The sequence below is a fragment of the Corvus moneduloides genome, chromosome 4, assembly GCF_009650955.1.
Source record: "Corvus moneduloides isolate bCorMon1 chromosome 4, bCorMon1.pri, whole genome shotgun sequence".
Classification (NCBI taxonomy): Eukaryota; Metazoa; Chordata; class Aves; order Passeriformes; family Corvidae; genus Corvus; species Corvus moneduloides.
In genome coordinates, this window is record NC_045479.1 from 9196893 (window position 1) to 9209312 (window position 12420).

Below are 12420 nucleotides of genomic sequence, written 5' to 3' on the forward strand. Positions count from 1 at the left end.
TTTGGCTCAGAAGCCACCCCTGAGGATGGAGACCCTCCCCAAGCCCGAAGCTGAGAGCCAAGTGACACAGAACTTGGGAAGGACTCACCTCCACAGGACAGTTCATCCTGCAGCAGCACCAGGTGCACGGGGCAAGAGCAGCGTGTGGTGCCGTCCCCCTTCACAATGCAAATGTGGGAGCAGCCACCATTATCTTGAGAGCAAGGATGTTGTCCTAGGATTTTAAAAATAAGAAAGACAGAGATTGGTAAGAAATCCCCACCTATTTTATGACCTTTCAGTCATTTCTTCATTCCCCTCTAACCCCTGGGGAGAGGATTACTGAAAAATCTCTGTAAAAGTTGTATTTTGTTGTGCATATTTCTCCCTTTACACACATCTATAATTGTAACACACATTGGTAACTCTCCAAGATCTGAAACTACTGTAAGAATTTGTACTAAAACAGTACTCAAAGCATTTTGCTTCTTGTGAGAGGCAGCATTAGTTCTCTGCAGTGAAGAGTAGCATTAGTAATACAAAAAGATGTCTTGGATTCCATACTTCATTTTCTCTACCAAAGACCATTAAAAAAGTAAAGTTTTCTAATTTATGAATTCTGAAGTTTCCACGCTGTCTCTCAAACTCAAATTAACATGCTCTAGATAAATATGTCTCTTCATTTTAATGTTTAATAAGGACAACATACTTCTCTTGGAACTCCTGACAGATTTACTGAGATTAATAGCACACAAAACTAGTAATAGTCTGCACTGATGTTTTAATTAAACATCCCCAGACATTTTTCTACATATTTCTCCAAGGCATGCACCACAGCCTACCAACCAGGCCTATTTCCTCCAGGATGACAGCAACTCCACTGGTTTAACCATCCACCTCCCATCATTTCAAGCATGTCTGTGTGGGGAAAGGCCCAGTAAGCAAAAACTTCTAAAAGTGCAGCCATGATCAACACAAATTGCTATTTAATACACACTTCCTTTGTGCAATGCAACATTGCTCTTCTGCCATTCACTTTCAGTATGAAATACCACCACCAAGAATTGTTCAGTCTGCCTTCAAGGCAGGCAGTCCACTGAAACACTTACAGCTAGTGACAGGCCCTGAGAGCTCTGCTTGCCTAAACAATGAACACCCAATAGCAATGCACTAGCATGATCCAGAAAGTCTTCTGCTAAGGGTAACAGGATGTTTCCACTGTGCTTAGAGACACTCAAATGCCAGGTCCCTGGATGGGACTACCAATCAAGTTGTCATCAGCAACAAAACACGATGCTGGGGTTGTGATAGATTTCCAGTCCACTGCCAACTGCCTGAAGGAAACAACCTAACAGCACCAATACTAACTTCTGGCCCCTTCCATCTGCACTGATGTTGATCAGCAACAAGGCACAACAGGCTCGTGTCTCTTGGCTCGAGTCTCGCAGGCCCTGTTTGCACCTGCAGGCAGGGATTGCACTCACTGTACTCCTGCAGGTTGAGTTCCTTCACAGCATGGATGTCACTGAGTTGCGCAATACGAGCCTGGACCTTTGTACGTCCTTCTCGACCGGTCATATCAATCTTTTCAATCATCTGCTGCTGCCTGTCAATCCAGTACAGCCAGTTCTCAAATACAGTTAGTCCCACAGGCTGCAAGATATTGGAGTCTTCCAAAACAATCCGGTTAGCACCTGCAGAAGGGAGAGAGTGCTTTGGTTCAACTAGAAAAAATTGAAAGACTATCACAAACATCTCCTACACGACTCACACCATTATTTTTCACTACTTTTATGCTACTGGGTAAGCCTACCATAAAACCCCAAGCAATCCAAGCAATCCTGGGTCCTCTGATCCAAGACTAATGCATTTTGCAGACAGGTGATCAACTTTTTTTTCTGCTTTTACCAAGAAGAGAGCTTTTGTGCTAAAACACATCTAGTGTACTTAAGAAGCACCTGGAGTTGGAGGCTCATCTCTCATGAGCCTTTCCAGTCTCTTATCAATATGATGGAAATTGGTAGTTCTTTTCATTCTTCTTTCCCTTTTTGGAGAGATTAATTGCTTTGTCTTGCCATACAACAGGGAATAAGAAGATGGATTATTGGCTTCAGCTAACCCGTACAAGATAAAATCCAAGTGAAAGCAGGGTAATTAGGGCTTCTCACATGAATTATGAGATTAACACTTCTGACTTCCTCATGTTCTTTTCTTTTCAGCTATGCTGCCTTCACTAAGCTATTAGTGCTAGATTGGGAATGCTCCTTTCTTCCTAGCAAAGACTTACTTTCCTGAGTTCCTTTAGCAATCACCAGGAGCAGACAAGAAGCTTTATACCTCTGAATAGCGGTTGTTGATTTTTATGCTAGATTTTCTGGCATTAAATACAGTCAAGAGCGACTGTCACTTTTCATGGTTAACTCTCCACACAAACAGAACACGGTCAACAGTTCTTTTAAAGGTATCACTAAAGTTTGTCCGAAGACAGTGAAGACTTTGTAACACACAGAAGAAAAATGTTAGTCAAAACCTGAGGGTTCATTAACAGTCAAATGTCTGTGAGTTTATCAGATTCTGAGCACAAAATTACTTGTGAACACACAGAATCTGCTTCAATTTTGAGAAGCTGAAACAGTATCACACAAGTCAAGCTAAAGCTTGAAAATCTGCCTCTAAATCCTGATACTTCTGATGCCTGAGCTCACTGCTGTGCTTATTTTTCAACTTTTACTACAGCAAACGAGCTTTTCATTGTTCATCCATAGAATGATTTCCAGTAAGTTTTTATATTTTTGTTCTGTAAAAATATACTGGAATAACTGAATACCAGGGGAAAAAAAATCTACCACGTCTCTAACATACCCACACATGAAAACCTAACAGGACAAAAGACACATGCACTTCACTATTTTATACTTTGAATAAGTTCTATCCCTCTCCACTTTGTTTAGTAGCAAGAAGGCCTTTTTTGCTTGTTGAGAATTTAATCAATGGTATGTCAATGATGATGACTTAGACACAAATTCAGCTATGAAGAATGTATTTATCTCCTTTTCACTAAATGCACAGAGAGCTCAGAAGTTAAGTAACCTTCCAAACATTTACCAAGTGGTAAAACCTGAAGCAAAACATGGAAATTCAAATCAGCTAGGCTGGGCTCTCCCCACCACTTCGGAGCAACACTCGCAATGATCTGATTAAGAAAAGATGTTGATGAATTCTGAAGGAGGTTATACCCAGACTGATGTAGAAATTAACAGACTGAGTGATGTAAGTCAACCTAAAGAACTGCAACCATCTATTAAACCCCAATAACATGACTAATACTGTAGGGAAAAGGTAAGAAACAGAAACCTGCACCTTGACGAATAACGTTAAGCTGGGAATAGGGCAAAATGCAAAGATGACAGGAAGGAATACAAAACCTAAGACCTTCACCTACCCCAGTGGAGTCTGTACATGCTCTGCCATGCCCACATCAATCAGCATGGCACTTTGCCGTATGTTCCTAAAGCTCTGATGCTTAATAGTTTCACTCCCTTAATGTCTTAATCTTTCTTTTTAATATTTGTGACCAAGTGTGACTGACTATTTCTGACTAAACTGAGACACTAAAATCCCTTCTCCCATAAACCAGCAATGAAACCTGAAGCTGACTCATCAGGGTGCTAGTCTCCTTTATTGGCAATGTCAGATGAAAGGGAGACATAATTAAGAGGAGTTTTGTCTCCTGGCATCACCATCCCCTTTCCAGCAATACCTTTTACAAACACACTTAAAACCAACCAAATAAATACAAAAATCAGGACACACCCATAGCTCATTCTATTTCCAAATAAAAATGACTTAATTCCAGAATCAATAGACATTTCCAAATCACATTAATTATTCTGGAATAGAAGAACTAATTTCCAAATAGTTTCCATGGTAGGGAGCTAATTCCAGTCATCTTTTCATAAACAACCCCTTAATCATGTGAAGAATCTGGTTAACTTCAATAGATCTCCCATTTGGGCAGAATAACCAAGTCCTAACTGCATGCCTGAAGGACAGGGAGGAAAAGAAGGACTACATCACACAAAAGGCATTCTAGCTGTCCTTGTCTTTATGGGTACTGGCATCTACAGAATTAACAGAGCAAGAGACTGAATGTTTTTAAGAAACTAACATGCAGAAAAATTACTCTGCTGGTCAAAAGAGCTTATTAATCAGCATTCCTAAGCACAGGAATGCATCTCAGCAGTTAGCAATTTATTGTGGTGATTATAGCACTCTATTTGTGGTGCAAATGCCAAAAAGCAAGAGAGGTTTTGGAACGGTTATTCTTCATGCTCTTCAAAATGTGGTGAGCTTTTACTACACAACATTGGTGATCCAACAGCCACATCTTTAAGGAAAAAAAAAAAGCAGAATCATTAAACCTAGACTGAGTTAGAATTTAGACCCATCTCCTTCTCTGGTGTCCTAATTTCAGGAAGATAACAGACAAAGAGAGAAATAAAGCACGTGTAATATTCTCCTGCCTCTTACTCTACTCATGCAAACCCTCGATCTGGGACAACTTGGAATGTACCAAGTAACACCACAGCACTTCTTTTTTGTTCTTTAATAATTCACTAAGTCAGGTTATGTCTTGCATTTTGAAACAGTAAACAATCAGGATATCACAGTTCATTAGTGATCCTGAATCCTCCAGTGACACACCACTGAAAAAAATTACTGTCTTTCTGAGCTTTAATTCCAACCATCTAGGAAAAACATTTTCCAAAACAAAAGCTTATTCTAGGAACTTAACAAAAGGCTGAAAATCAGAGTGGTGTCAATAGGGTTACATGCTGCTACTTTGAATGAAGGTACCATGTCATGAGTGGAAGACATTACCACAAACATTAGTGCAAATTGTCATAACTCTTGTTAAGTATTCAACTCTCACTTCCAGCAACAACATCCAGCCCAGTCTGTATCACGAATTAGTACTGATGCTACAAGAGGCAGCTGAGCTGATCCAGCAGTTTGATGGATCATGCTAGTACATGAAAGACATTTGCCTTTCTCACACAATCTGGACCATATGATTTTACCCTCTTCTCTTGCTCCCCTTCTGGTTGCTTGCTGGACTCTTTCCTGAACCAATTCAGCTTTCCAAGCCAACAGAACACTATTCTCTATTTGTCTTCTTCTGTATAACGTTCTTAGGTTATTGTTAAGTGGGCTAAATCAACTCATAGAGGAGGTCAGACAAGCAGCTGCATAACCCATCTCAGGGAGCAGGCAAAGAGAATCCCATATCTGGAAGAGTGAGTTTTTTGTCTTCTGAGGACAGAAAGAGGTTAGATCTGCTCTATCCTTCTCACATCTTTTTACCCCAAATGACAGGTACATAAGTAACCTGGACACCTGCTGCTTTAACTCTGCAGGAGACATTTTTCCACTAACAGGGAACTTTCCTCTGATTGACAGATTACTGCACCAAAAGCAATGCCTTTAAAAACAACCCTTTCTCTCCTCTTTTCAAAACTGCTGCAATTTATTTGTCAACTAACTTTGGGAAACCACACAAAGGTTTTGCAGTGAGAAACTGAAGTAAATAGCATGTGTAGCAATTAATAATGCAAATCACAGAGTCATGAAACTGTAAAGACGCTGCATGAATCATGCACATTCCCTGGCTGGGAATTCAGGGAGAGATTAGAATCATAGTACAGACTGTTTATAGTAGGAAGGAAAAGATGACACCTTTCTCTGCATTCCCCCACACCCACACCACACAAATGAATCACTGAATTAAGGTGCTACTCTACCTGAAAGGTCACTGCTTTCAATTCTGCGCAGATCTGAGTCAGCCCAGAACAACTTGCCCAGCTGGCTGTCAATGGCTAAGGCAATGGGCTTGCTCAAACCGCTGAAAAAAAGGACTTCTCGCTCAGTTCCATCCAATGCTGCTCTCTCAATTTTAGGAGACCTCTCCTGGAGGTTGGTGAAATACATGTATCTGGAACAGGAATGATTAGAGGAAAAAAATTTATTTGATCTTTCCACATTTTTGCTATAATCCAAGACATCTTAACAAATGTCAAAGTTGTTTTTCATTCTGACAAACAGAAAACAAGCTGCAGCAAGAAAACAACTTGATTCTTAAAACTTTGGGCCTGAATTTCCCCACATACCCTTTCTCTGGATTCACCACAATGGCTCTGGGCCTATCCTGATCCCCCTTGAGCACCACTCCCATGGGTCTCCCATCCAGGCGTGTCACGTTGATGACGTTGGTAGCCTCACAGGTCCAGTAGATGTAGCGGCTGTAGATGTCAATGCTCAGGTCGTAGGGCTGCATATCCAGGTTCTGATTGGGAACTGGACTTGTCACAACAGTGAGGCTCTGCAAAGGAAAGAGAAACAACACACAGCAGAAGATTTAATCTTAATCTAATGCGAATAACTTTATTTGATATGGATGCACCATGTCTAACTACTGCTTAGAAAAAGGAGACAGCCAAAATATTACCACGAAGTAAGGAAAGACCCTGGTTCTGTTGCCACACCAACACCTTTGATAAGATAGACACTTAGTCCTGATGGTTTGCGGTAATGGCAATCACACAAGCTGACTGCAGCTCCTAAGACTTTGCAAGTTTGACCAGCAAGTCCAAATTGTCTCTGTGTTGAAGGTCCAGGGTCAGCTTCTGTATTTCCTCTACTTTTTTGACAACTCAAGAGTTCAGTTTGGACAGACGTAAATGCAGCACATTTAACACTCTACAACAGAAATGTACCACCACTAATTCCCAAAGCTGCAGCTGAGCAGAGAATAAAACAAAGTGAAGCCAGACAGCACTTGAAATGCTTGTCTCATTCTTCTCCACCATTGCTGCCATCTCACTTGGAGGACATGAGGGTGGATAATAAATGGGAAGGCAGCTCTGCCAAAGATGGAAAGGACATCAGCTAGTGTACAACACTGACTTCAGAACATTTCTGGCTAACACCTTACTAGTTCAAGGTCTTGCCTTCTACTGGTCTAGACTTCTGGAATTGACATGACTTTTTCTTCTTTTTTAATTATTATTACCTTTAGAAAGAACCTCATCAACATCTTTCATGAACTTTTCTAAAATTCTGAAGAGGATTAATAAATCATTAAACATGGCCTACATAAATGTTTTCGAAGACATGCTTATGAGGTGAGCAGCCTCTACCCTCTCATCCCCAGATTAAACTTCACCAGAAAATTTGCCTAACTTTATTTGGCTTGTCACCTCTATAAAGTGGTGTGCCTGTAAGTCTTATATTTGTTTATTCTGCTGAAGCTGGCAAAAACATGGTGACTTTGACTAGTTTAGGATATTATTTAGATATTTCAAAATTAAAAGCACTGCGAAATTAAGAGTTAAGGCTGAAGGGCATACAGCAGGATCCAACTACCACCACACCCACCACCAAAAACCACACTCTTAAAATTCAGCTGAATATAGCATCTCTCTTGTGTTGTGTTGCTCATCTTAAGTCTCTTGCTCCTCCCACATTCAAAAAATCAGGAAGAAAAGATCTATTTTAAAATGCAAAATTTAATAAGAAGTCACTGGGCCCACTTAACCTCACTAAACCTGCATATTGGGTTTGTATGGCCAGGTTTTGGGTGGGGGGCTACAGAGGTGGGTTCTCTAAGAAGCTGCTGGAAGCTTCCCCCATGCCCAGCAGAGCCAATGCCTCCAAATCCAGGATGGCCCCACTACCGGCCAAGGCTGGGCCAATCAGGGATGGTGGTAACACCTCTCTGATAATGTATTCAAGAGGAAAAAAAAGTTATTGGGCAGAAGCAATTGCAGTCAGAGAAGAGTGGAGTGAGAATATGTGAGGGGAACAGCCCTGCAGACACCAAAGGCAGTGAGGAAGGAGGTGTAGGAGCTGCTCCAGAATTCTCCTGTGTCCCTATAGCATGTGGAGGAGCCCTTGCTGGAGCAGCAGGATGCCCAAAGGAGGCTGTGACCCCATGCACGGGAAACCCATGGAAGGAGGAGCGCACACTGGAGCAGGTCTCCTGGCAGGACTTGTGACCCTGTGGGGGACCCAGGCTGCAGCAGCCTGTTCCCGAGGGACTGCACCCCATGGGAGGGACCCACACTGGAGCAGTTCATGAAGAAATGTAGCCTGTGGGAAGGACTCACATTGGAGGGAGAAATTAATGGAAACCTGTCTCCTGTGGGAGTGACCCCACACTGTAACAGGGAAAAGACTCCTCTCCATGAGGAGGAAACAGGGGCAGAACAAGGTGTGATGAACAGACTGTAACCATTCCAATCTCCCTGTGATGCTGGCAGGGAGGACGGAGAGAACTGGGAATAAAGTTAAGCTTGGGAAGAAGGGAGGGGTTGTGGGAAGGTGTTTTCAAAATTTTAGATCTCACTGTCTTACTCTGAGTTGGATTGGTAATAAACTCAGTTAATTTCTCTAAGTTGAGTCTGTTTTGCCCATGAGTGATCTCTCCCTGTCCTTATCCCAACTCATGAGCTTTTTGCTGTATCTTCTCTCCCCTGTGCAGCTGAGGTGAGTGACAGGGTGGTTTTGGTGGGTGTCTGGCCTCCAGCCAGGGTTGAACCACCACAGCCTGTATTACCTTTTGCCTTCTACCCTACTCTACTTTTTCTGTATTCCCCAGTCAAATACATTTTCCCAAGCCTGCTACATCTTTTACAGGTTCAACCTCCTCACTCTGTGCCCCAGTGGTTTACAACAACTCTCTTCCTATCTGCTTAAGAACCTGGGAGGCTCCAGACACAGCTGTGTGCTCACATAGTTCCAGCCTCCGTGTTTCAGAGGATCTACCCCGGCACCCTGCTCATGTCCCCCATTTTTCCCAAGAGCCATCCCTTCCACGTTTCATATCTCAAATAAGGGCTTCCAACAGCTCCCTGACAAAAGACAGTGTTAAGCAAATAATGTGCTGGGAACAACAGTATCTTCAAGTTGGCCTTGGTTTTCCATGTTTTATTTATTGCTGCACCTCCCAGATTTACTGACTGAGGACTCCAGAAAACTCCAGATGCCACTTGTTTTGCCAAGGGTCAGTAACCTACGGGGAAGTCTGTGCATCAAAACTATCCACATACAATCAGTCACTGTTTGGCACAAGCATGCCAAATGTTCAGCAGTTCCATCCCCTCAGGATACCTGGCTGCCATCTTCCTGTGCCTTGCGGATGATGTTCTGCCGAGAGTCGATCCAGTACAGCTGCTTATCCAGGGGGTCGTAATCAATGGCTCGGACATTGCGGAGACTGTGGATGGGGAGTATGATATCTGGGCTCTGCTGCTCATCTATCACCATGCGATTAATCGCGTTCTTCTGACTGAACAACAGAAAGGTGGTAGGAGCTGGATGGGTTAAAAAAAGAAAAGGGGTTGAAAGGGTTACATGTGGCAATAACATTGGGCATTTTTATGTTTAAGAATAACAACTATAATCCATAACAGACATTTATTACATTCCCTTTTTCCCCTCTTCCTTTGCCAAAACCAAACAAAAAATCAAACCAAAACATAAAATCCCAACCTCTGATGAGTATGAAAAGCCTTTCAAATGACCTCTTTTTCTATAAAGGTCTGGATGTGACAGGAAAAGATAAGATTTTTTAAGTGGTGGGACTAGTGAATGCAAATAATTCTGTCAAAAGCATCACAAAGAAGAATTGTCAATTATGCCTCTCAAAGAAATGTCCATTTTCTTTCTGAAGGGGTCTCAGGGAAATGCAGCTCCACTATTTTGAAGTTGAACCCTTCGCTAGGTGCACTTCTACTTGCAGAGGAAGGTGAGAAAAAGCCAGCACTGGTTCCTTATTTAGATGTTTCAGGGAAAAGAGACTGACAGTGGTTCAGTCCTGTTCCCACAAACCCTCTTTCTGCCTGTACTGGAATGAAGCAACTAATTCACATGAAAAATTCTTAACTGTGTGTGAGGCTGTGTTTTTGGAGAAAAATGTATTTGCTCTTCTCAAATCTATATATCTTTACTATTTCTAGCTGGTTACCTGGAAATGACAACCTGCAATGAGAAAAATAAATCTGATATTCTGCCCAGCAAGAATTTCCTGGACAAATGTTTTTTTAATTAGAAATACCTTCAAACAGCAGAAAGTAAGATTTCTTCACGCCATACAGCTGTAGTTTACCAGCTGTAACTTACAGTAAGTGCACAAAGCATTTAATACATCACTGAAAAAAAAATTATCGCTGTATTACATAACTGGGTCAGAAATCAGAGAAGGTAGTGAAAGCATTTTCCTTTTTCAGAGGGTTCTTTTCAATAATGCTCTACCTGAAGCCACTGCTGTGCAAGATGGCACAAGAGCCAATTGCCAGAAATGCAGCTTGAAGCCTCCCTGAAGTCTGTACAATCAATTCTCTACAGCCCAAGTCTGAAGAGAGATTAGCAGTGGGACACTGCACTCATTTCCCAGCCTGTAAAACAGGTAAGGCAGCATCTGGGAAAGGGGAGGAAGCAAAAGTCTCCTAGAGAACATCATCACCTTGCTTTGTTATTTTAGCATACACTTTGAACAGCTATTCTGACTGCTGGAAAAAGAAAAAGTCAGGGAGGAGTTTCCTTGGAAACCAACACTCAGTCCTCACATCCTATAACAATCAGGCCTAATTGCAAGGTATTTTTGCTTTCTGAAAAACCTGTATTTTCCCTCCAAGCATTTCTCCAATAATTTAAGCTGCCTTCTACTTAGCTCTGAATTGTAGAAGAAAGCACAAAAAAAATAAAGCGAAGACAAGTTTATATGAATGTGTACAGCAAAATAATGGATTCAGAAACATCAGAATTCTTACCAAGAATTTATGATAGAAATGGAAAGGGAAAAAAATTAAGGTAGAAGTGCAGGTAAACATATAAGCACCTAAAATTATTTCTACTTTTCCCCAAAGACACCCAAGACTTCCTGGCTTTACAACTTGGAATTGATGGCTCATTATGAAAAGCAACAGCAGAATTTCTCCCCTTGAGACTCCCCATCTCTGAAACAGTACCAATTTCAGAAATCCCTTTCCAGTTTTCATCATTCTCCTTCCCAACAGTCACATATTTTAACTGTATTTTTGGCAGCAGACAAATGGAGTGCAATGAGTATGTCTCCTGTGTAACCCTGCCTTCCAAATTCATGACACGTGGTAGGTCTCAAGAGATCTCACCAGAGCAGTACATCCTTCCCATAATTAAAAGAACCTATGCATGCATGAGCAGGGTATTCCAGAAGGGAGGACCTCTAGACAGGGCTTGGACTAATAATGTTCAGGAGGTACATAAGCAAGTAATACAGGCAAAAGAAAGTTACAACAATTCATGCTCCAATTATAGTGTCCAAAAAAAAAGAATTAAATTATATGCAGAGAGGCCTCAATCTCCAGTTACATACAAATGAGAAGCTGGAAAGTTCCCAGGTTTGAATATGGCAGAGGAAAACTCCTAATACCACACAAAGAGTCCTGAACTGTACCAAGCGGAAATGGCTCTATTTGCTCACAACCTATTTCCTATATTTTGCTCCATGCTCTGTTTCCAGGAGCATTTTCACAAGAAAAACATGAACTTTGATAATTCTGCTACTTTTTCTCCACTGGAAGTCAAATTCCTCCACCTAGAAAATCACAGTCACTATCAGAGAGGTTCCAGCCGTGCCTCTAACTTGCACAAACACATGAGAGCACCAGGGTGGAAGAACCCAGCTGTCATGCAAAGGGCCATTGTAATAAAAAAGGAGAGAAGTGCAGAACATGTGGGGAGTAGAAAAGCACAGTTTTTTGAAAAGCATGGTTTTCAAAAAATGCCATGAGGTGGCATTTGTGGAAAAATCTGCTCAGCTTTTGGCTTCAAGACAACAGCTGGATGTCTCTACTCATGCATAATGTGGATGAGATACAATCTGCCTCTCTCTACCATGAATCTCTTTACCCACGGTGAATGACACCAGTGGAAATCAGTCATCCAGAGCTGCTGCCAAATTATGAGAGCTTCACTGGCAGCCAGTTATTGAGAGATGGATAAATTATTTGGTTAGAAACTAATTACACACAGCCTGAGGGGCCTTGAGGTTTGTATTCTGCACAACAATAAAGAAAAATGGCTGCACTGAGATCAAGAACCAGACTGCTGGGAAGGCCACGGAGCCCAGCCCACCCTCACTGAGGAAAAGCACTTGTAGAGGTCTGAGACTGGCCCACCCCAGCATCTCATCAGCCAGCAAACACAGCTATTACAGAATGAAATCCTGACCAGCTAAAAGCTGCACAAAGTCCAGAATGCCGATTAAAGTATCACATATCATTTATGTCAGGCAAAACTAGAAATATATAAGCAGATAAATAAACAAGCAAGCAAGCACTTGAAGAGGGTCTGACACAGAACCAAAACATTTTTAGCCTTCATGTTTACACAGATGTAGCT

At 41.8% G+C, this 12420-nt stretch overlaps 1 protein-coding gene across 4 annotated transcripts in view; it reads right to left on the bottom strand.

Moving 5' to 3' along the window:
* LRP6 (LDL receptor related protein 6) overlaps window positions 1-12420 on the bottom strand; it is a 122238-nt gene that overhangs the window by 16620 nt on the left and 93198 nt on the right. For all 4 annotated transcript variants that reach the window (XM_032105811.1, XM_032105810.1, XM_032105814.1 and 1 more), the window contains exons 13-17: window positions 9148-9350; window positions 6147-6358; window positions 5781-5971; window positions 1464-1673; window positions 89-214 (exon numbers count right to left, since the gene is read on the bottom strand). In XM_032105811.1, the coding sequence (XP_031961702.1) occupies window positions 89-214; window positions 1464-1673; window positions 5781-5971; window positions 6147-6358; window positions 9148-9350 (942 nt within the window). The remainder of the gene's footprint in view (window positions 1-88; window positions 215-1463; window positions 1674-5780; window positions 5972-6146; window positions 6359-9147; window positions 9351-12420) is intronic.